The 20,605-nt window shown below is 43.5% G+C and overlaps 1 protein-coding gene across 3 annotated transcripts in view; it reads right to left on the bottom strand.

The window, feature by feature from the left end:
• The window catches only part of klhl4 (kelch-like family member 4), a 54,973-nt gene extending 41,106 nt beyond the window's left edge, over positions 1 to 13,867 (bottom strand). The window contains exons 1-2 of one of the 3 annotated variants that reach the window (XM_081383584.1): positions 10,211 to 10,453; positions 9,437 to 10,117 (exon numbers count right to left, since the gene is read on the bottom strand). In XM_081383584.1, coding sequence (XP_081239710.1) covers positions 9,437 to 9,855 — 419 coding nt within the window. In that variant the 5' untranslated portion in view covers positions 9,856 to 10,117; positions 10,211 to 10,453. Of the gene's footprint in view, positions 1 to 9,436; positions 10,454 to 13,702 lie in introns of those variants that run through there. The other 2 variants (XM_081383585.1, XM_081383586.1) reach the window with 2 other exon arrangements.
• Between the last annotated feature and the right edge of the window lie 6,738 nt (positions 13,868 to 20,605).

The raw sequence follows: 20,605 nt of genomic DNA on the forward strand, positions 1-20,605 counted from the left end.
TAAATATGGTTAATTTTCATGTGACTTTAATGGACTTCGGCGGAGGCAACCGTCCGACGCGCCTCGCCGTCGTCCATTAATACCTGACAATGGACACCTCGTCCGGCATTAACCCTTACATAATCAACATTTTTAAATGCATATAGTTTTATATTTCTCCATTGTTTTTAATTCGATTAAGCTGTTCACAGTGCTTCCATGGGATTGTAGGTTTTTCCTTCACTAAAGCCGTTAATTACAGTCTTGTCTCTGTATTTTTTTTAAGATTTTTAAACACTTTTTTTCTTCAAATCAAAGTTTGTAGCAGGTTGGCTTGGTTCATGGCTTATTTTGAAATCCCTATGGTAGAAATGAACGGAAAAAATACTTCCGGAACCAACACCGCTGGAAAGTGGGCAGACACTATTGCAGTGGAGCAGGGATGATGTATTTTTGTAGACCACAACCCGGAAACGAGTTAGCACTTCAGGTTCCATCGTCCTGAAGTCAATGCACCATTACACCACTAAATCTGAGATATGAAAATAATTTTACCAAATGTGACCCTGGATCACAAAACCAGTCACAAGTCGCATGGGTATATTTGTGGCAATAGCCAACGATACATTGTTTGGGTCAAAATGATCGATTTTTCTTTTATGCCAAAAATCATTAGGATATTAAGTAAAGATCATGTTCCATGAAGACATTTTGTACATTTCCTACTGTAAATATATAAAACATTTATTTTTGTGAATAAATGCAGCTCAATCGCGAACATAAATGCACAACTTTAAAGGCAATTTCTCGGACAAATATTGTCCTATCCTAAGCATCAATGGAACGCTTATTTAATCAGCTTTCAGCTGATGTATAAATCTCAAATTCAAAAAATGGACCCATGTGACTGGTTTTGTGGTCCAGGGTCACAAATGTCATGAATTAAATAGAAATTTCCATAGCTGATGTTTCAGGCTATCTATTTTTTAAGTAGCCTTGTGATAAGCGGGATAATTATTGTAAAATGTCCCCTTGAAAGTGATACCTGACAGGGTTAATTTTTGCTATAATGACCAGCTTCCCAGACAGCAACATAATACGGGCCCAGATCCGGCCCACACATCTGGTACACGTGGATTCCACACGTACCAGATGTGGGCCGGATCTGGGCCGGCACTGTGTTGCTGTCTGTGTTCCCTTTATTTCCCCTACCTATAAGTTAAGCACCTAAAATAATAACAGAAATATCATAAGGGGCAGAAAGATTTTTCAGAAATAATTTTTTTGTTTACGACCCTATCCATATGTGTTGTTATAAACCATCCAAACCTCTTTAACAAGGGAAGTCATGTAGGCCAATAGAACAGTTGTGGCCCTTTGTGACTATGAACACATAAAATTGCTGCTGCTGTAGCAATCAAAATAACTTATTGCCTCAAAATGCCTACCTACAGTATATGAATTCCACTAGTCAAAAAGTCAAGTCCTTTCAGCATACTTTCAATCCTGACTGAATAGATCAAAGGTGTGGTTGGTTCCTTTCCTAAAGTTAAAGGGATAGTTCACTTTGAAATTAAATTTTGGTATGTTTTAGCTTACCTCAAGGGCATCCAAGATGTAGGTGTCTTTGTTTCCACAGTAGTTTCAATTTTGATATTTTTAGGTCAAACCGTTCTTGTCTGTCAGTCATATAATGCAGGTCTATGGTCACTATCTGAAAGAGCATGCACAGAGAAGTCTTACTTACCCATCGTAAGTACACACTGATGGCCTAAGACACGAAACGAGCGGTTTGTGTGAGAAAACGAACAGTATTTATATCGTTTTTACCTCTTGTATACTTTCCGGCGCTTGCGCAGACTAAGCCAGAACGCGCGCACACGTCACACACCAGGAAGTGCCGCGCCCTCAGATCACTTGGACGTGGCTGTGTATAAGAGGTAAAAACGATATAAATACTGTTCGTTTTCTCACACAAACCGCTCGTTTCGTGTCTTAGGCCATCAGTGTGTACTTACGATGGGGAATTGTTTAATTTGGATTTCTCTGTGCATGCTCTTTCAGATAGTGACCATAGACCTGCATTATATGACTGACAAGAACGGTTTGGCCTAAAAATATCAAAATTGAAACTACTGTGGAAACAAAGACACCTACATCTTGGATGCCCTTGAGGTAAGCTAAAACATACCAAAATTTAATTTCAAAGTGAACTATCCCTTTAAGGCCTGCATGCTGAAGTGAGAAAGGATGTATTTTTCATTAGACTACGCAGCTTTTCATTTGAATAAGGGTGTAATACCAAGAGAAGCCATTTTTATTGTTAATGGTAATTAATATTAATCCCGCACCTATTTAGTGTCAACACAGTGTCAAATGATGATGCACTGCATTTAAAGATCAAGGTTAACTGCCAGGAATTGTTTTTTAATAATCCACATTCTGTGAACAACTTCCATGAATGCATTATTAATGAAACAACAACAAAAACATTATGAGTAGCAATACAGGTCACATATCTTCAAGGCCTTTAATTAGATTGTATTGCATATAATACCTCTTGCAGAAATGGCGGAGGAACAATTACCTAGTGTATCATTATGTCTTAATATCCAGTGCTATAACATTCGCCATGTGGTAGTTAAAACATGGTGGAGTGCATTGAATACATTTTACTTTGATTCATTATTTTATTTATTGCCCTTTTAAAGAGATGAAAAGAGTTATTCATAAAAACACAATACCCCCTTTTTTGTTTTCAGGGTTGTTATTTTCTGTCTTTCAAGAGCTGCACTTTAAAACAAAGATAAAGTCACTGAGGATATTTGCAAACGTAACCACGCACAGCCCTTCAGAAGCCGAACAGGTGTGAAGATGAAAGCATGTTTTTTTTCAAAGTGATATAGAACCTCCAGGTCAGACCTCTTCTTATTATCATAAGTATTGCACTTGTTTTTTCTTCTTCTTCTTTATCTTCAGACTATATTGCCCCTTCAGTGTGCAGTGTCTCATCACAATTGCTAACCAACTGCAAGTTAAATAGTGCTTACCTCAAGGGTTATAAAAGCTGTGCAGAAAATGTTAGAATTCCACTGAGGATCAGCACACAGAAACGTCTTATGCCATTAGGAGTCCTCTGAAAGAGGGACTTTCCTGCACTCTGTTCATTATTTAAAGAAGTACAGTTAAATGGGCTAGGTAAAATATACACTATGCATGAATTCGTTATGTTTTTAAATAATCTTTCCCCCCCATCATATTCAGTAAGAAAAATTAAGCCAGATGTTTGCTAAGTATGCATTTTTTTTCTAATATTCTATTCTCAGTGAATGCAAATTATGAACATCTACAAATTATGCTGAGGCTAATAGACATGCTGAAAAGCTGAATGATAATTCGATTGAATGTGGAACACTCAGCAGTGTTAGGATAATTTATTGCCTGGCTTAAATGTATTGACTTAAAATGACAACAAGTCCTGAATTATCAATAATTATGCTAATAGCTGCATTTCGAAAGACAACATACATTCTGCAGAAATGAGGACGTGAGTGTTAGTACGTGGCACTTTTACACATATAGTGTGTTTTAAACATACTACACAAATATTTGCAATGTATATTATAGTGACGCCTATATATTAGATGAACTGTAAGACAGATGGTGTTTTGCTTATGTAAATGTGAATTATGAAACTAATTATAAAGGCTATTGAGCTCTGCACCCAATTGGAATAACAGTATGCTGCGGTCTCAATCTACCCTTTGAAAAAAACACATTTTCTTTTTTCCTGCTGCCCTTTATTAAAAATTTTAAATAAGCCCTTATGAAGTTTAGATATTTCTAAGGCTGTTGTGTGATGCTTTCTTTTGAAAACATAAAAACTTAATACACTGATTAATCAATAAACCCCCACAAAATCAAGCTTCAAGCCAAAGTCTTAATTTATAAAGATTGTAAAACAAGCTTTTGAAAAGCCAATTTTAATACAATGTTTGTTAGAAATAGTGTTCGATAGTTATTTGCTCCATCTATTTAAGCTTCAGTGGTTTTATTTTATTTTTTATATATACTTTAAACAAACTAGCATTGCTGTGCAAACATTTCATGTACAACACATTCATGCCCCCACCCCCCAACACTACATTCCTATTCCTCTACCTGGACAATGTCTCTTGACCTGTCAATGCTTTATGAACATACTATAAATCTCTCCCTGAAATGAAGCTCTACTCATCCTAGGACAAGATGGTGTCATTATTTTCCAAGGCAATTGAGAGGAAATTGAGATATCATTCAACGTAACAGCTGCTGACTCAAGTCTCTGCTGTTTCCTTATTAAAGGGTCAGGGCTAAAATTCCTCTTATAGACAGCATTTCATCAAAAGAAAGGGATGGTCTTTTTTTTTCCTTCTTTTTTTCTCTTTTTTTACAAGAACTGTTCAACAAGCAATGTGCCGAATATCTTGCCACTGTCGTCTCTGGCTTGCTTAGTGGGGACACTTAATATTCAACAATATTATTGATCTGACTGTAGCCTACTGATGCTGTTGTATGAGAACTGAACTGAGCTGGTTGATGACATTATTTTTTGCAGAACTGCTTTATAGATGAAATGAACTAATTTAATAATTGATTATCTTCACAACGGAACAGAATCAACACTGAACTGACATCAGCTAAACAACAGCCAAAAGGAATCATTTACCTGTTATCACTGTAAAGCTGCATTTAAACAATCTGTATAAAGCGCTTTATAAATAAAGGTGACAACTTTATTATTATTATTATTATTACAATTTCAGCATTTAAGAGCCTAAAAGTGTTAAAATTGTATGCAATTTGGGTGAACATGATTGTCATGTTAATGGACATATTAACATTAGGACTATAGGATGTTTTTAGTCTCAATGTATTTAAATCATATATTCGTCATCTAAAAAACTAAACACTTTTGTACAATATGTTATGTTGTGCATGGAAACCTGTTTCTACAGAGCCTCTAAGCCTAAAAAAGAAAAACTATTTTGCAAATGTTTTGCGTTCCCCTGAGAAACTTTGCCTTCGCTCACAAAATGTTTGTTGTTCACATGAGCAACTCTGGATACACTCACAAAACCTTTGCGTTCGCTCGCGAAACCTTTGTATTCTTACCAGGGAACGCAAAGTTTCTCGGGGGAACGCAAACATTTTGTGCTTTGTCCGCAAACACAAAGTTTATCGGGAGAACGGAAAACATTTGCATTTTGCAAGAGATCGCAAAGGCATTGTCGTATACTTTTTTTTTCTTTACCATGTTCATTTGGAGCTCCGTATGTTTCCACCATGAAATAAAAAAGGTAATTGTGTATTTTTATCTCACAACTCTACAGAGCGACATGGCGATGAAAAAAAAAAATAGATATGTCAATGGTTCTGCCTTGTGTTCCCCCGGGAAACGTTGCATTAGCTTGCAAACCTTTTGAATTCTTTGCGAGCGAATGCAAAGTTTCTCGCGGGAACGCAAATCGCATTGAAACATTTTTTTTTTTTTCTCCATCATCATGTCCCTTTAAGAGTTTTTTTCTCACAATTGCAAGTTTATATCTTACAATTCTGAGGAGAGGAAAAAAAGTTAGAATTGCAAGAAATTAAGTCAGAATTGTGAGATATAAACGCAAACTCGCAAAAAATTGTGAGTTGCAATGCGTAGAGTGGGGTAAAACGCCCCCCATCTGTTTTTCCCAAAATAAACACTAGAGGTAGTCAAGATACATTTTTACTGTTGCTATGCACTACGTTGATAACAGGGATATATAAATCTCCATGGAGAAGCTAGCTGACACCAGCGACATATTTGAAGAGAAGAGGATTACATGGTAAATGCTATAATTTTCAGATATTAGTAAGTGTTTAAGAGAATATTGTTCTGCAGGATATCACAGTGATGTATGATAGATGAATAGTAAAGTCTGTAGTATGAGATCATATATTATTTATTTAATTTGTTTTTATTTTTATTTTTTTAGCCTAAGTCTTGTGGGGTAAAACGCCCCCTACGCTGAGGGGTAAAAATGTACATAAAATAAAAAAACAAACCTTTCACTAAATTTCATGAAATGATTGCAGTGCATTCAAGACAATGCACTCAAACTACTGAATGGTCCTTAGCATTTTATCAAACATGTTATCATGTCTGTCATGATATGGTCATCTGCTTGATACAGAAAATTAGTTTTAGTACAGTTTAAAAAAAATTGATCCAAAGACAATCCTCCACTGTGATTTCATGAGAATGCTTGATATGAACAATTAATGTGCACATAACAGTGTTGTAGAAAAACACCCATGACCCTTTGCAAGGCAGCATGCTGTCGGCTTGTTAGACTATTGAAGAAATGGTAACACAGATCACTGAGAGTGCTCTAAGCCCTTTACGCCTGCAGGGATATGTAGGACACCAAACATTTCTCTCAGTTTTTTTAAATGATCCGAAACAGATGTTTCACAGAAATATTAATTTATTCTAAATGAGTGTTTATAGTAGGCTACACATAGCTTAAAAGACCATCTATGTTTATAACTAGAGATTCTACATGTTAGATTTAGTAAGATATTGAATTTGATGTTAATTTGAATGAAAAACATCAAATATTTAGTTCTGCTTCGGATACCAGTCTGCTCTCCACTAACATTATTTTACTGGTTCAGTTCATCATTACAAAATCACCATGACCTCTGTAATTTCAGTATATTTCATACGCCTCTTCATCTCGCTTTCTGTTTGAACAAATAATACTAAAACAGATAGATATTTCATTAACCCCTCTGAATTATTTATGTTGAGCAGGTCAGCAGCCTCGATATTACAGAAGATCGACAGAAACACTCTAAACATAGTATTCAGCAGTTTTCATCAATTCCCATAGTGATATGGCTTCCAGGCTGAATCCAGATTAATTTCTTTCCTAAAATATTTTATTCATTACTGCCTTGGCTGCCTCACAAGATTTTGATGTTCCACCGGTTTGACGTTTTACTGGTAATGAGTATTGCATCAGATGAATATAGCTTACATTTTATATAGCTTACATTATTAGGCATGACTTTGAGACATTGCATGTCAATAACTCTTTCTTAGCCTTTTCATTTCATTTTATTAGCAGTGCAAATGTAGAGAGGACAGCAAACGGAAGTGGGAATGGAAACCTAAGCCAGAAACCTAACCGTTACGCCATGTTAAAGATAAGATAAGTTAAAGATAACAACCTATGAGATCAAATAACAAATAATGAGTGCTAATAATTTTACATACATATTCTCTTGTTCTGATTTGTGATTGCGCTCCATCAATGCTTTACCACCTCCTGTTCAGTTGGCTCTCCCCTACTGATGAATGTCTTACAGGGAAATAAAATGCATAAATAATAAATAGTCATTATCTTGCCTTTTGGGTACAAATGTGCAATTGGGAACTTGGTCTGATCTCACTATTAACTCACACACAGAGATGCACAACAAAATCCCGAGTCTAGGGGCACATTAAATGCCTCATTTCCATCACGTTGTGCCTGTAAGGCAAATTTATGCTTTATTTACGCATACTAAATGAAAAGTGGTAAAAGGACGGGGAAGAAAAACACAGAATAACAAACATATGTAACAGCAGATGTATCATTGTATACCTGGAGGCTCTGAGGTATTATTTAAAGCACATGATGGGGAAGTCTTAAGAGATCAAATCTCTTTTGTTTTATCTAATTCTCTGATTAAATATTCATAACACAATGCGTGATAGCCTCACTGTGGTGCTCAAGAAAACATAGCAGGTAACTTTCAGGGGTTAATAGTTTTCTAGTGTATAAGATTACATTTGCAATTTGTTTTAATGTTGCAGCTAATGTCATTTCAGTCTGAAAATAGGTCTTATATGGTAGATGAAGAATGAAGTCATGGTACTTTAGTTCACAAGACCATATCAATCAGTGCAGCGGACTAACACAAAGAAAGCTTTTAGACAAGCAAAGTAATTAACATAAGCTTTTAAAGAGTCAAAACTTGATGTTTGAGAGTTCATGTCTTGCGTAGATAAGCAATACGTGAATATGTCCCAGTAAGGAATAATCTTGCCAGATTTACCCATTTTATTTATTGTATTTTACTTAAATTGATTCTATTACCATTTTTACATATTTGAGTCACCTGACATAATAGTATATTATTCTTAACCAATTTAAATTTAATGTAAATATTGTCAGAAACACTTGATGAACGGTTATAGTCTTATAAAATAGGACTGTATAAGCATAAAAGACTACAACTGTTGATCAGGTGTAGAATGTTATGTACTGTATGTTGAAACATTTCTTTAGAAAAGAGTGTGTTTTGGTTTTTATCTCTCATGACATCATCTTTTATTGTGGGTCAGTCTCTCCACTTCCTTATCTGAGAAAATGTTTACTTCCTGCATTACACTACAATGACATTATACTAGACAGAGCTACTCGGTGGAAAAAAACAAGACCTTTCTCTTCGAAACATCCAGCACTTAATATGTGAATTGAAATGTATCTGTGGAAGTAGGTAGTAGGCCTTTATAATCTCATAAATTTCGATCGATCGGCGCAAGCAAATTAAATGTTCTCTTTCTCTGAACTGCACTGATGTGTAAATATCATCCCCACTAAAGATAATTCATCCGGTTGCCCTTCCCAAATTTATAGCCCTTGCGCCAATGGTCTCTGATGTAATGGTATACTCTCTGTAACATTTATAAGGCAGAGGATGCATGCATTAACAAGCCGTGAAATATTCCAGCTTCAGGTTATGAAAATGCAGGCTGCTAAAATGAAGAGCGAACCACCTCACGGCTTACAGAATGTGTTATACTGCCAGCTAAATCCAGACGCCTCTATGTTTTCCTCTGTGTTTTGTGAGATGTCTGCTTGATGAATAATTTATCCATGGATATTTCAGAGCTGTGTTTCTACAACCCGTGTGCCATGTGAATGAACTATTCCCAGGTGAGCTGTGGTGGCAGCTGCAATGGTGGAGTTGATTGAAAAATTATATCCTCCGAAGACCAAACCAACGTGTAAGCGGCGGCCCTAAGCACTGGCAGCACAGCGAATGAAAATAAAACAAACTGTCAGTTCTGAGAGAATTTCACTGGCATAATGAGCTCAAATAAAGTGACAGTTAAATACTGTACTTGTACTCAATCCTGACGCTCCCCGGGGCTTACCGTAAATCCACTCCGTGCCAAAATAACACCTCGCTCATCTCTCAGCACCGTACTGTCTGTTTTCATTACTGCATGAAGGGCAAAAATAGGATTTTCGTCTAAAAACCGCATGTATTTTATGCCTACAGGCAAAACATAGCCGCTTTAATGTGTTAGCTGACAACAGCAGGCACCTCTTCACACATTTTCACACACGGTTCTATTTCTGCACTGAGATTCTTTTTTTGTTTTTACCTGTCTGTGGCTTCCTCTTCAGAGGGATCCTCCGGATTGCTCTTCACATCCTCATGGCTGCTCTTCGCCTCCTCTTTCCTGGCACTGCAAGGTGAGTTGCTCTTGGGAAGCTCCTCGCTAGCTTGGAGGTGCTGGATGATGTTTTGCTGGTGCCATGATTGATTCCCCGGCCTGACATAAACAGGCGTGGGTCCAGGGTTCGGAGCCAGAATGCTGTGCACAGGGCTGTTGCTCTTGCGAAGTCCTCCTCTGTCCCGAGAGTGACTCTTTAGCCGGACCGGTGTTCCCCGGTGGTCGAAACCTTCCTGTTGGATATAGCCCCCATTCCCAGCTGAGGTTTGAGTGCTGTGGCTGAACCAGCGCCAGCGGAGCCTGAGGATCTGCTTCACGTCAAACTCTTTTTTTCCAGACACAGACATCCTATTCGCCTTCAATCGCAGTGGCACATGGAATCCGAGGAATAACGAGGCAGAACGTCTGAGTCTCGGCTTCTGAGGCTTTACCTCTTTTGTCTTTGTTGCCGGTTCTGGCCAAAAAAGAGACGATGTCTGCTGCTTCTGCCTTGTGTCTTATTTCCCCTCTTCTCCAACTCTGGCTTCTCCTTGTCCTTACTTATAGCACACACATGATATCCTCTGCCTGTTCCACCCTCCTCCCTTCCCTTTGTCGTTCTGTGTCTCTCTGCACATACGACACACACAAAACACAAAAAAATGAGGAACGCTTACAGCAACCTGATCTGATTCCAGCAGCGAAAAAATGAACAGCTCTTACCCGAGAAGGTGAGTTGCCAAATAGACAGGACGCAGAGGTCAAACCTTAGTGGGGGAAATCTTGTAGCACAGGAAGGAACGCCAAAACCAGCACCATCTCTTTCCACGAGCAGCATCATCTGCACTCGCACTCACACTCTGCCCCTTTCCTTTATGTGTGCAAACATGCTCTTTCCCTCGCTCCAGCTCTCTCTCGCTCACGCATGCACATAGACATGTCTTCTCACACAGTCCCCCCCACCCCAATCTGATGGGATCCCGAGGGAGACAGTCTCAGCCTCTCAACGAAGGAGGAAACCATGCAGAAAAATTATTCTCTCACTGTCTGTCTCAAGCCATAGTGACAGATAAACACCAAAGAGTATCACTGTTTTGACTTCTTCATTGCAGCACCAGTCAGTGTTTCATCTCTAATAAATGTTCAGGAAATGTCTACAGTATTTGAATGTGTACTATGCTGTTGAATCGCAATAAGAATGCTGTATGTTAAGAAACCTATTTCAGCAGTATCTAAAACAGCCTTCGCACTTTGAACAAAATAACAAAAATGTATGAACGGTGTATTAGTTTTTAATATGCCTAAAACTATTTTGCTTAGGGTTTGGCGATGATACCAACTGATTATTTCTGATTCTTAACTTATTTTTTAATACAACACACAACCTGAAAAAAAGACAAAAATAAAATCATGCATGTGTAATTTTTTATCAGTGCTAATATTTCCTGATGTCTGCACACGGGGATGTGATAACATTAATTCATTTTCTACAGCTGAGGTTGTTTATCCTGTCCTATGAAAAAGGTGGATCTAAATGCACTGCAGTGTGTGTCATATTGCTCATTGCCTCTATTTGTATCCAAAGATTTGCTGGTCTTATACTGCAGATACAGTCAATGATTTATTCATGTGCAGTGCCTTCAGTTCACAGTTCTTTTGTTATGCTCAAAATATGGATACCATTGTCCTTTATGGTATCCATTATGGTGAGGAGGTTCCCTTTGCTTCATTCCTTAGTGTGATGGAGGTGCTTTGAGCCTCAGACAAATTTGCAAATCAAAACATTTAAAAAAAAGAAAAGAAATAGAGAGTGATAGATATTGTTAAAAGGTGATATGCATCAAATCATCAAAAAAGTACCAAGTTTTCTTCTCTTTTTTTTCTGGTCAGCATCAGATTTCATTACTATATGGTTTTGTTGGTAACACATTACATTAAGGTCCCTTTAGTTAACATCCCATAGTGTCTGGGATGTAGGAATCCACGTGTACCAGATGTGGGCCGGATCTGGGCCGACACTATGTCGCAGTCTGGGATTAGTTAATGCATTAACTAACATCAACTAATGAGTAATGCATTTGTTACAATCTTTGTTTAATGCTAGTTAATAAAAGTACAACTGTTCATTGTTAGTTCATGTTAGCTCAGGTCCATTATATACCTTTAATTTGAATGATGTGTTAATAAATGTTGAAATTAACATTAGTTAATTATTTTTTCATTGTAAATAATGTAGTTAACTAATGTTTACAAATGGAACCTTATTGTTAAGTGTTACCTTTTTGTTTTTAATTTTGATGACGATCGATCTAATTGTTTCAGAGCTTGGTTGATAGCCTCTATTACTGTACTTATTTCAGTGACAAGAGTGATTTGAAACATGATCTTGCATTGTTTGCTCCTGAATTAACTAATTGTTAAACACACTAAATTGAAAAATCATATACGGTTGTGTTTTGGTGATTAAACCAAATGTTCTCATTACATATTACAATAATCTTATGTTTTGAAACAATGACAAAGTGCACTGAAAACATGTATAACTGCAATTAGAACGAGATCAGGCTTTGAAAGAATCTGTGCAATGCACATAAGTACTACAGCAAAACTGTCAAATTAAGCCATCGCTAGTTGTTCTGAATCTAAACATTTTTGGTGAGAATTCTGTCATCCAGATGTTCTCACCCCAGCTGTGTGAGACTGTTTAATTACCAATTTCTGTACCTTGATGCATTATGTAAGCAGTGAACAGCAGGGGGTGGAGGGCATGTAGGATGGATGAATTTCCTTTGGTTGCGCAAACTAATCTCATTTGAAGCTACACTGTAATGACGGGTAGTCTGGGTGAATAATGTTAAACTATACAATTATTCCATGATGTCCTTCTGAAGCCTTTTTGATGGTTTTTTTTTTTTTTTTGAGAAAATGGCTGATGTAAAACATTACATATACTTTTATGTTAATGTCATAAAAGGCAGTTCCTTAATACGACCATGAAACAACAGCACTACAGTAGCCCTTCTTTTTAATTTTTTTTTAAATGATCTCTGTCCTTAAAGTGCCAAGGGGGTTGACTAAGAAATACATATATTGCTGCTTATTTTGTTTGAGAATACCACCATAAAATGTATATTTGCTTTATGGGTCGCTGTAAAACACACCAGTATGAACTGAAATAAGTCCATACCTCTTATTCCTGTAGGACGCAATCTGTTTGTGTCCTCTACAAGAGACTTCAGCCTACACTGCTGCTCGTTTTATTATCCACAAACATCTTCTTACCAGATAAAGAGAGATAGTTGATTCTTTCTACCTGCATACCTCATAATTCTATATGCAACTACAAAGAGGGGCATTTGATGTTGAACAACACACTGGCCCTTAACCCACTGGTCATTTTGCACTGTTAATACTATTTTACTTTTTACTATTTTTTAAATGCATTATTATCATAGTCAAAATTGACGTCTTCTCTAGGCTTTGATTTATAAAAAGGCATGTGTTGGAATGAAGTAATAACATGATGCCAAGCACACAAATAGGAAACCAGTTTAATTCTAATAAATTCTGTAAGATATTATCTCTCTTCAAATTCGACACGGAGTGTCCGTGTCACTAAAAATTGGGAATTTGAAAATCAACCCAGTGCATAAAACAGCATATTTTATAATCATTTATTACATGGCTTGGCTGAATTCCAATGTAGAATGCGGTCTGTTATAAAGAAATAACAGACCGCATTCTACATTGGAATTCAGCCAAGCCATGTAATAAATGATTATAAAATATGCTGTTTTATGCACTGGGTTGATTTTCAAATTCCCAATTTTGCGGAGTATAACAGACCGTTGCCATGAAAAACAGCGCGTTGCTATGGACGCGGAACGGACTATTTTCTTTAGCGGAAGCAATACAATCGTTTTTAAATCAATAACCCCTTTTTAAATCAATAATTCGCGGCAAATTATTTATTTATTTTGTAGGTAGCCATGTAATAAGCGGGATAATGTATAGTGAGCCGGTTGTTATAGTGAATAACAACCCCTTCAGGCTGATTCAAGATCCCTCCGCTTCGCGTCGGGATCCCGTTCAGCCTGTCGGGGTTGTTATTCACTATAACAACCGGCTCACTATACATTATCCCTTACATAACCCACACAATTTCTTGTGTAATGTCAGTAGCATTGCATAGTAAAAGAAAATCATAGGTCTTACCTTTCAAAAGAAATAAGAAAAATGTGGATTTTTGCATGTATTCCTCTCAGCTTAGGTTCCTTGTCATAGATTTCAAGCTAACTAAAGAATGCGTGCAGTTGCTCATCCCAGTTCTGCTAACGAATATTTCCATACAAAACAAACCAAACCACACTTTCCTCCCTTAAAGGAATTTCCTGATCATTTCCTTCCTTAGTGATGATTTGAAAAACCATGCAGGACAGGAAAGGCCATATCCTGTTTTCTTGGTGTTGGCTCTTATCAAAGTATTCATAGAAAGCTAAAAGCACAATGGTTAGATTTAACAGGGTTGAACAAATGCAGTCTTATTTTTAGTGATCTTAATTCTGAAGTTAATGTTCCAACAAAACGATACTTGGTTACTCACGTAACCTCGGTTCTCTCTAGAGAGGGAACGAGTATTGCGTAAGCTCTGCTTACGCAGCGGGAAAAGCCTTCTTTTCTCGAGATACTGAAACCAAAAATTATCCTTAATTTCATATATTGTCAACGCAGTGCGGCTGCAGGCAGCTGAGCTAGAGCGGCATACTGCGCGCTCATTGGCTGCCGCGCGGCAACTGCTTAAGCCTACCAGTGAGCCTGGCGTGACGTAACGCCCAATGAGGGCGCGCACGACCTTGCGCGTCATAGCCCGCCAGAATGGGCGGCGTCAGAGCGTATATAAGGAAGGCTCGTAGGCTATATTCTCTGTTTTCTGTCGACTGAAGCGACGCGAGCGATAGGCTCAGCACGGTCAGGGAACGCAATACTCGTTCCCTCTCTAGAGAGAACCGAGGTTACGTGAGTAACCAAGTATCGTTCTCTTACGAGAGGTTCTCTCGTATTGCGTAAGCTCTGCTTACGCAGCGGGAACCCTTTGTCCACGCCGTGCGAGCCTAACAATCACATATGACTCATAGAAAAACATAGAGGTGATTAACAGGTGGCCAGCGGTGCGGGCCAACACATGTTCATAAGCACACATAGGGAAAAAACACAGAACGGCACTGCCGGTTCATGTTAACTGATACCCTGAGCGTGCAGCTCAACAGACAAGCTAATCGGAAATACAGCCTGACCCTTGGGCAGGACACGAATCACGACTAGACTGACAGAAGTTTAGCCTGCATAGCGGGAACTTCCAGGTTATAAAACCTAACAAATGTGGAGGGGGACGCCCAGCCCGCCGCCTTACAAATGTCATCAATGGAAATCCCACTGGACCATGCCCACGATGAGGCCATGCCTCTGGTGGAATGAGCCCGTATGCCTAACGGACATTGCAGGTCTTTTGACGCATAAGCTGCTGCAATAGCGTCTACTATCCATCTGGACACTGTCTGTTTCGAAGCGGCGCGACCCTTGGTGCGCCCGCCAAACGAAACGAAAAGCTGCTCTGAGAACCTGAAGGCTGCAGAGCGCGTCACATAACACCTTAACGCCCTGACCGGGCAAAGGCAGTTGACCCCTTCCTCACTGCTGGAGGACGGCAGAGCCGATAGGGTAACGACCTGAGTCCTGAAGGGAGTGCCTAACACTTTGGGGACATAGCCGTGCTTCGGTTTGAGAATGGCTAACGAGTCGTTAGGTCCAAACTCGAGGCACGACGCGCTGATGGACAGCGCGTGTAAATCTCCCACACGTTTAACTGAAGCCAGAGCTAGCAGAAAAACGGTCTTAAGCGTCAAGTATTTCAACTCCACTGAGTCCAAAGGCTCAAAGGGATGCGCTTTTAGGACTCCAGGACCAGGGACAGGTCCCAAATAGGAACCGTCGGGGGCCGTGGAGGGTTCATTCTCCTGGCCCCGCGCAGAAAGCGGGTAATGAGTTCATTTCTGCCCAGTGCACGGCCGCGCGCCGACTCAGCGAACGCTGCTATGGCCGCGACATAAACCTTGAGCGTGGAGGGGGACCTGCCCGCGTCCAACATCTCTTGGAGAAATTTCAGAACCTGTGGAACTCCACAGGTTCGAGCATTAGAACCCTTATTCACACACCACTTATTAAACACTGACCATTTAGACGCATAGAGCCGCCTCGTCGAGGGGGCTCTGGACTGCGTGATCGTGTTAATTACCCCTTCTGGCAAGCCAACGAGTAATCGTTGATTATCCACGCATGCAGAGACCAGTGCTCTGGATGGGGATGCAGAATCGAGCCTCGGGCTTGAGAGAGGAGATCTCTCCTCACCGGAATCGGCCATGGGGCTGTGTCTGCCAGTCTCATTAGCTCGGGGAACCATGGTTGGTTTTCCCAACGCGGGGCTATGAGGAGCACTGCGCAGTTCAAACTCCTGATCCTCGCTAGCACTTGAGTTAGCATCGAGATCGGTGGGAACGCGTACAGCGGGGCGCTGGGCCAGGTCTGGGCCAGCGCGTCTTCCCGTTTCGAGAAGAACCTCTGGCACTGAGCGTTCTCGCTCGTGGCGAAGAGGTCGATTTTCGCTTCGCCGAAACGACGCCAAAGCGTCTGTATCGTCTGGCGGTGTAGAGACCATTCCCCTGGGGGAACGTTGTCCCTGGACAGTCTGTCCGGGCCGTCGTTCAAACGGCCGGGTACATGAGCTGCCCTTAGGGAGCGCAACGGGCCCTGAGCCCAGGATAGGAGACGCTCTGCGAGCGCGCACAGGGTTCTGGATTTGATTCCACCCTGGCGGTTCACGTACGACACCACTGACATGTTGTCCGAGCGAACTAGCACATGGTGTCCCCGTATAAGCGGTAGAAAGTGCTTCAACGCTCTCTCGACCGCCAGCATCTCTAGACAGTTTATGTGAAGGTCTTTCTCCGTATTCGACCACGGGCCGCAAATCGGACTGCCTTCGTGAGTCGCTCCCCAACCCATGTTGGACGCGTCTGTCGAGATCACTTTGCGGTGTGCGATGGTTCCCATCGACACTCCCCGCTGATACCATTCGGCCGTCAGCCAGGGCTGCAGGGCTGTAACACAGCGCTGAGTCACTCTGATTGGAGTACGGCCTGAAATCCATGCTTTGCGGGGCGTTTCCGTTTTTAGCCAGCGTTGAAGCGGACGCATTCGGAGTAAACCCAGCTGCAGGACAGCTGCTGCTGATGCCATGTGGCCCAGCAACCTCTGAAAAGTTTTCAATGGAAAAACTTTTCCCTCCTGAAAGGAGGCGGCGAGGTGTCGAACACAGCGCGCGCGCTGTGCGGACAGTCTGGCTGTCATTGCCGCCGAGTCCAGGTCTATACCCAGAAAAGTGATAGACTGGCTGGGGGCTAAAGAGCTCTTGTCCCAGTTCACGGAAAGACCCAAGCTTTGCAGGTGACCGAGAAGCGCTTCTCTGTGGGAAACTAGTTCCTCCGCCGAGTGCGCTATAATCAGCCAATCGTCCAGATAGTTCAGGATTCGCATTCCCCTCGATCTCAGGGGTGCGAGAGCCGCATCCATGCACTTCGTAAATGTACGGGGTGCCAGGGATAGGCCGAACGGCAGGACAGTGTACTGATATACCTGGCCGTCGAAGGCGAATCTCAAGAATGGCCTGTGACGGGGTATAATCTGAATCTGAAAGTACGCGTCTTTCAGGTCGAGAGATATGAACCAGTCCCCCGGGCGAATCTGCGCGAGGATTTGACTGGTTGTGAGCATTTTGAACGGCCGTTTCATAAGCGTTTTGTTCAAATATCTCAGATCCAATATAGGTCTGAGTGCTCCGCCCTTCTTGGGTACGAGGAAATAGCGGCTGTATACGCCTGCCTCGGAACCCGGAGGGAGAACCCGTTCTATCGCCCCTTTGCGCAGCAAATTCGCTATTTCTGTGTGAAGCAGATGCGCTGCATCCGCTTTCACTGTAGTCTCGGCCCGAGCGCGATAGCGCGGAGGGCGGCGAGCGAATTGAAGCGAATAGCCCTTTATCACTGTGTTCAGTACCCACTTCGACACACCCTGGATAGCTTTCCATGCATTCGCACTCATAGCTAGGGGTCGAATCGCCTCTGACTCTCGCTCGTCGCGCAGCGCGGGACGGGGAATCTGTGGCGGTGTAAGCGCGAATCGCGCAGTGGCAGTGAGGGGGAACGGGGGTTCGCAGATGGCGGCAGCCGGCTGAACAGCGCTGTGAGAGAGCGCTTTGTGAGACGGCTCGCGGCGCAGAAGCGGGGCGGGCTCGTGGATGTTTATCGGAGAGTGTGCGTGCTGTAAAGCGGGCACAGAGCTCTTTATTATTACACAGCCGGTGGCTGACTTGTGCGTGTTTACATGAGGGTGCGCGCGCTGTGCAGCGGGCACAGGGCTCTTTATTAGCACACCGTCGGTGGCTGGCTCGTGCATGTTTAGTTGAGAGTGTGCGTGCTGTGTAGCGGGCACAGGGCTCTTTATTAACACACAGCCGGTGGCTGGCTCGTACATGTTTAGCTGAGAGTGTGCGTGCTGTGTAGCGGGCACAGGGCTCTGTATTAACACGCGGCCAGTGGCAGAATGTTCCGTTACCCAAGCGTGTGGGACAGAGCGAGCACTGTGTAGGCGTGAGCACTGAAGTGTGGGCACGTGACCTACAGTTATCACTCGAGCGGCCGTAGCGCGCCTTATGTGAGTGCACTCTGTGGGGTACACAGGGGAATTTGTGCTTGTGTGTAGTGATGAGCACTGGGAAGTGGGCATGTTTACTACACTCATAACACTGACGGCGTGAGCCGTCTGACCAGACATTACGCTCTTTATTCGATTTATCTGGGTCGCCGTAAAAACGGCGTTTGTGTGCAGGCGAGAGAGTTGCGAAACTGGCTCGTTGGCTGCTGTGGGCACTACTGCAGTAGCCTTTGACAAGGGGACTGGCAGAGGGATACATCTTAGTTTCGACGGTGGTCCGGCCGCGGCGGGAGCCGCCCGTCTTTTCCTCCCGACGGGTGCTAGGAGGACTTAGCAGGCTCGGGCTTCAGCGTTACCTTAGGCCGAGGCCCACGCGGGGGCGGCGGCCTGTGCTGGCTGGTGGAGCGGGACCTGGGGCGGCCGCGCTGGCGCTGCTTAGAGTCTGGGGGTCGAGACGGCCGCTGTGCGGAGCTGCGTGCAGGAGGCTGGCTAGAGCGGCCTGCAGCGGAGCTCGAGCGGCGGGGCAGGAAGAGGTTCATGGCCTGTGACGCTTTCTGTACCTCAGAAAAACGGTCCACGAGGCCGCTCACTGCCGGGCCGAAGAGACCAGTAGGCGAGAGCGGGGCGTTCAGGAAGACGGATCGCTCTTGTTCCCCCATATCGGCGAGAGTTAACCAAAGGTGGCGCTCGATGACGGTCAGCGAAGCCATGGATCGTCCGATCGCTTGGGCTGCTGTCTTGGTCGTGCGAAGGGAAAGGTCCGTCGCACTGCGCAGGTTGGTTAGGGCCGATCTGTCCAGTTCTCCCTCGTCAAGCTGGCGGAGGAGGTCCGCCTGGAGAACTTGAAGGACCGCCATAGTGTGCAGGGCTGAGGCGGCTTGCCCAGCGGCGGAGAAAGCGCGGCTGGCGAACGCCGAAGTAGTCCTGCAGGCTTTGGACGGGAGGGCAACCTTTGAGCGCCATCTCGCGGATGGGGGGCAAAGATGCGCTGCAACCGCCTGTTCGACCGGTGGAATCCGGTCATACCCCTTCTCCGTAGCTCCGTCCACGCGGGAGAGAGTCGATGAGGCCGGAGAGCGGAGTCTGGCCGAAACTGGAGCGTTCCAGGATTTAGAAAGCTCGTCGTGGAGCTCAGGCAGAAACGGCGCCGGTCTAGACGCTGGAGCCTGGCGACCGGTGGTCAGGAAGCATCCATCAAGCCTGTTAGGCGGGGGTACCTCCGGTGCAGACCACTCGAGGCCCAAACGCTCGACCGCCATAGTGAGGAGGTGGAGAAGCTCGGCCTCCACTCCGGCGGGAGCCCTGCTGGAAGCTCTGGTGGAGGAGGTGGATCGGGCGGAGCCGGACCACGCCTCGCTGTCCGACGCTAACAAGGAGCATGTGTCCAGCCGATCGTTGTCGTCCGCTTCATCCGCTGTGTCGACGGCATCGAGGGCGAGAGCCGTCGGCTGCGCGTCGGGGAGCGGGGGCGGAGAGGGAGAGAGCGAGGCTCGCGGGAGAGGCTCCGGCGAGGCCTTGGCTCGTGTCTCAGGCTCCGGTGGGCGTTGTGAGCGGCGTTTTTTCTTACGCGGCCCAGCAACGGCAGGAGCGGCGTCTGAAAAGAGGGCGAGTCGAGCCCGCAGGGTCGACATCTGCAGCTCTTCACAGCATTCGCAGCCGCCCGAGGAAAACGCGACGGCTGCATGATCCCGTCCCAGGCAGAGAGCGCAGAGAAGATGGCGGTCTCCGTCGCTGAGCGGTGAGCGGCATGAGCCGCACGTGGTGCGAGGCATTTGAAACAACGCCTCGTGCTCTTTTAGAGTGCTGCGGAGAAAAGCAATACACACAAAGAGCTTAACACGGAAGGATATGTATCGCCGGATAGCTGAGCTGGCACGGCAGGCTGAAGGCGGCGAAGAGATCGTCCGGCTTCCTCAGGCTGTCCTAAGCTGGCTCGTTAGCTTGATCCAAGAAGGCCACGGCGACGGTTTCCTCTCAGAGACCAGCGATGCGAGTGCTTCGCTGAAAAGACAGAAATCAGAGAATATAGCCTACGAGCCTTCCTTATATACGCTCTGACGCCGCCCATTCTGGCGGGCTATGACGCGCAAGGTCGTGCGCGCCCTCATTGGGCGTTACGTCACGCCAGGCTCACTGGTAGGCTTAAGCAGTTGCCGCGCGGCAGCCAATGAGCGCGCAGTATGCCGCTCTAGCTCAGCTGCCTGCAGCCGCACTGCGTTGACAATATATGAAATTAAGGATAATTTTTGGTTTCAGTATCTCGAGAAAAGAAGGCTTTTCCCGCTGCGTAAGCAGAGCTTACGCAATACGAGAGAACCTCTCGTAAGAGAACAGTTATATGTGTGGTTTTAC

This window comes from Scardinius erythrophthalmus, assembly GCF_964197995.2.
Source record: "Scardinius erythrophthalmus genome assembly, chromosome: 13".
In the NCBI taxonomy this organism is placed as follows: domain Eukaryota; kingdom Metazoa; phylum Chordata; class Actinopteri; order Cypriniformes; family Leuciscidae; genus Scardinius; species Scardinius erythrophthalmus.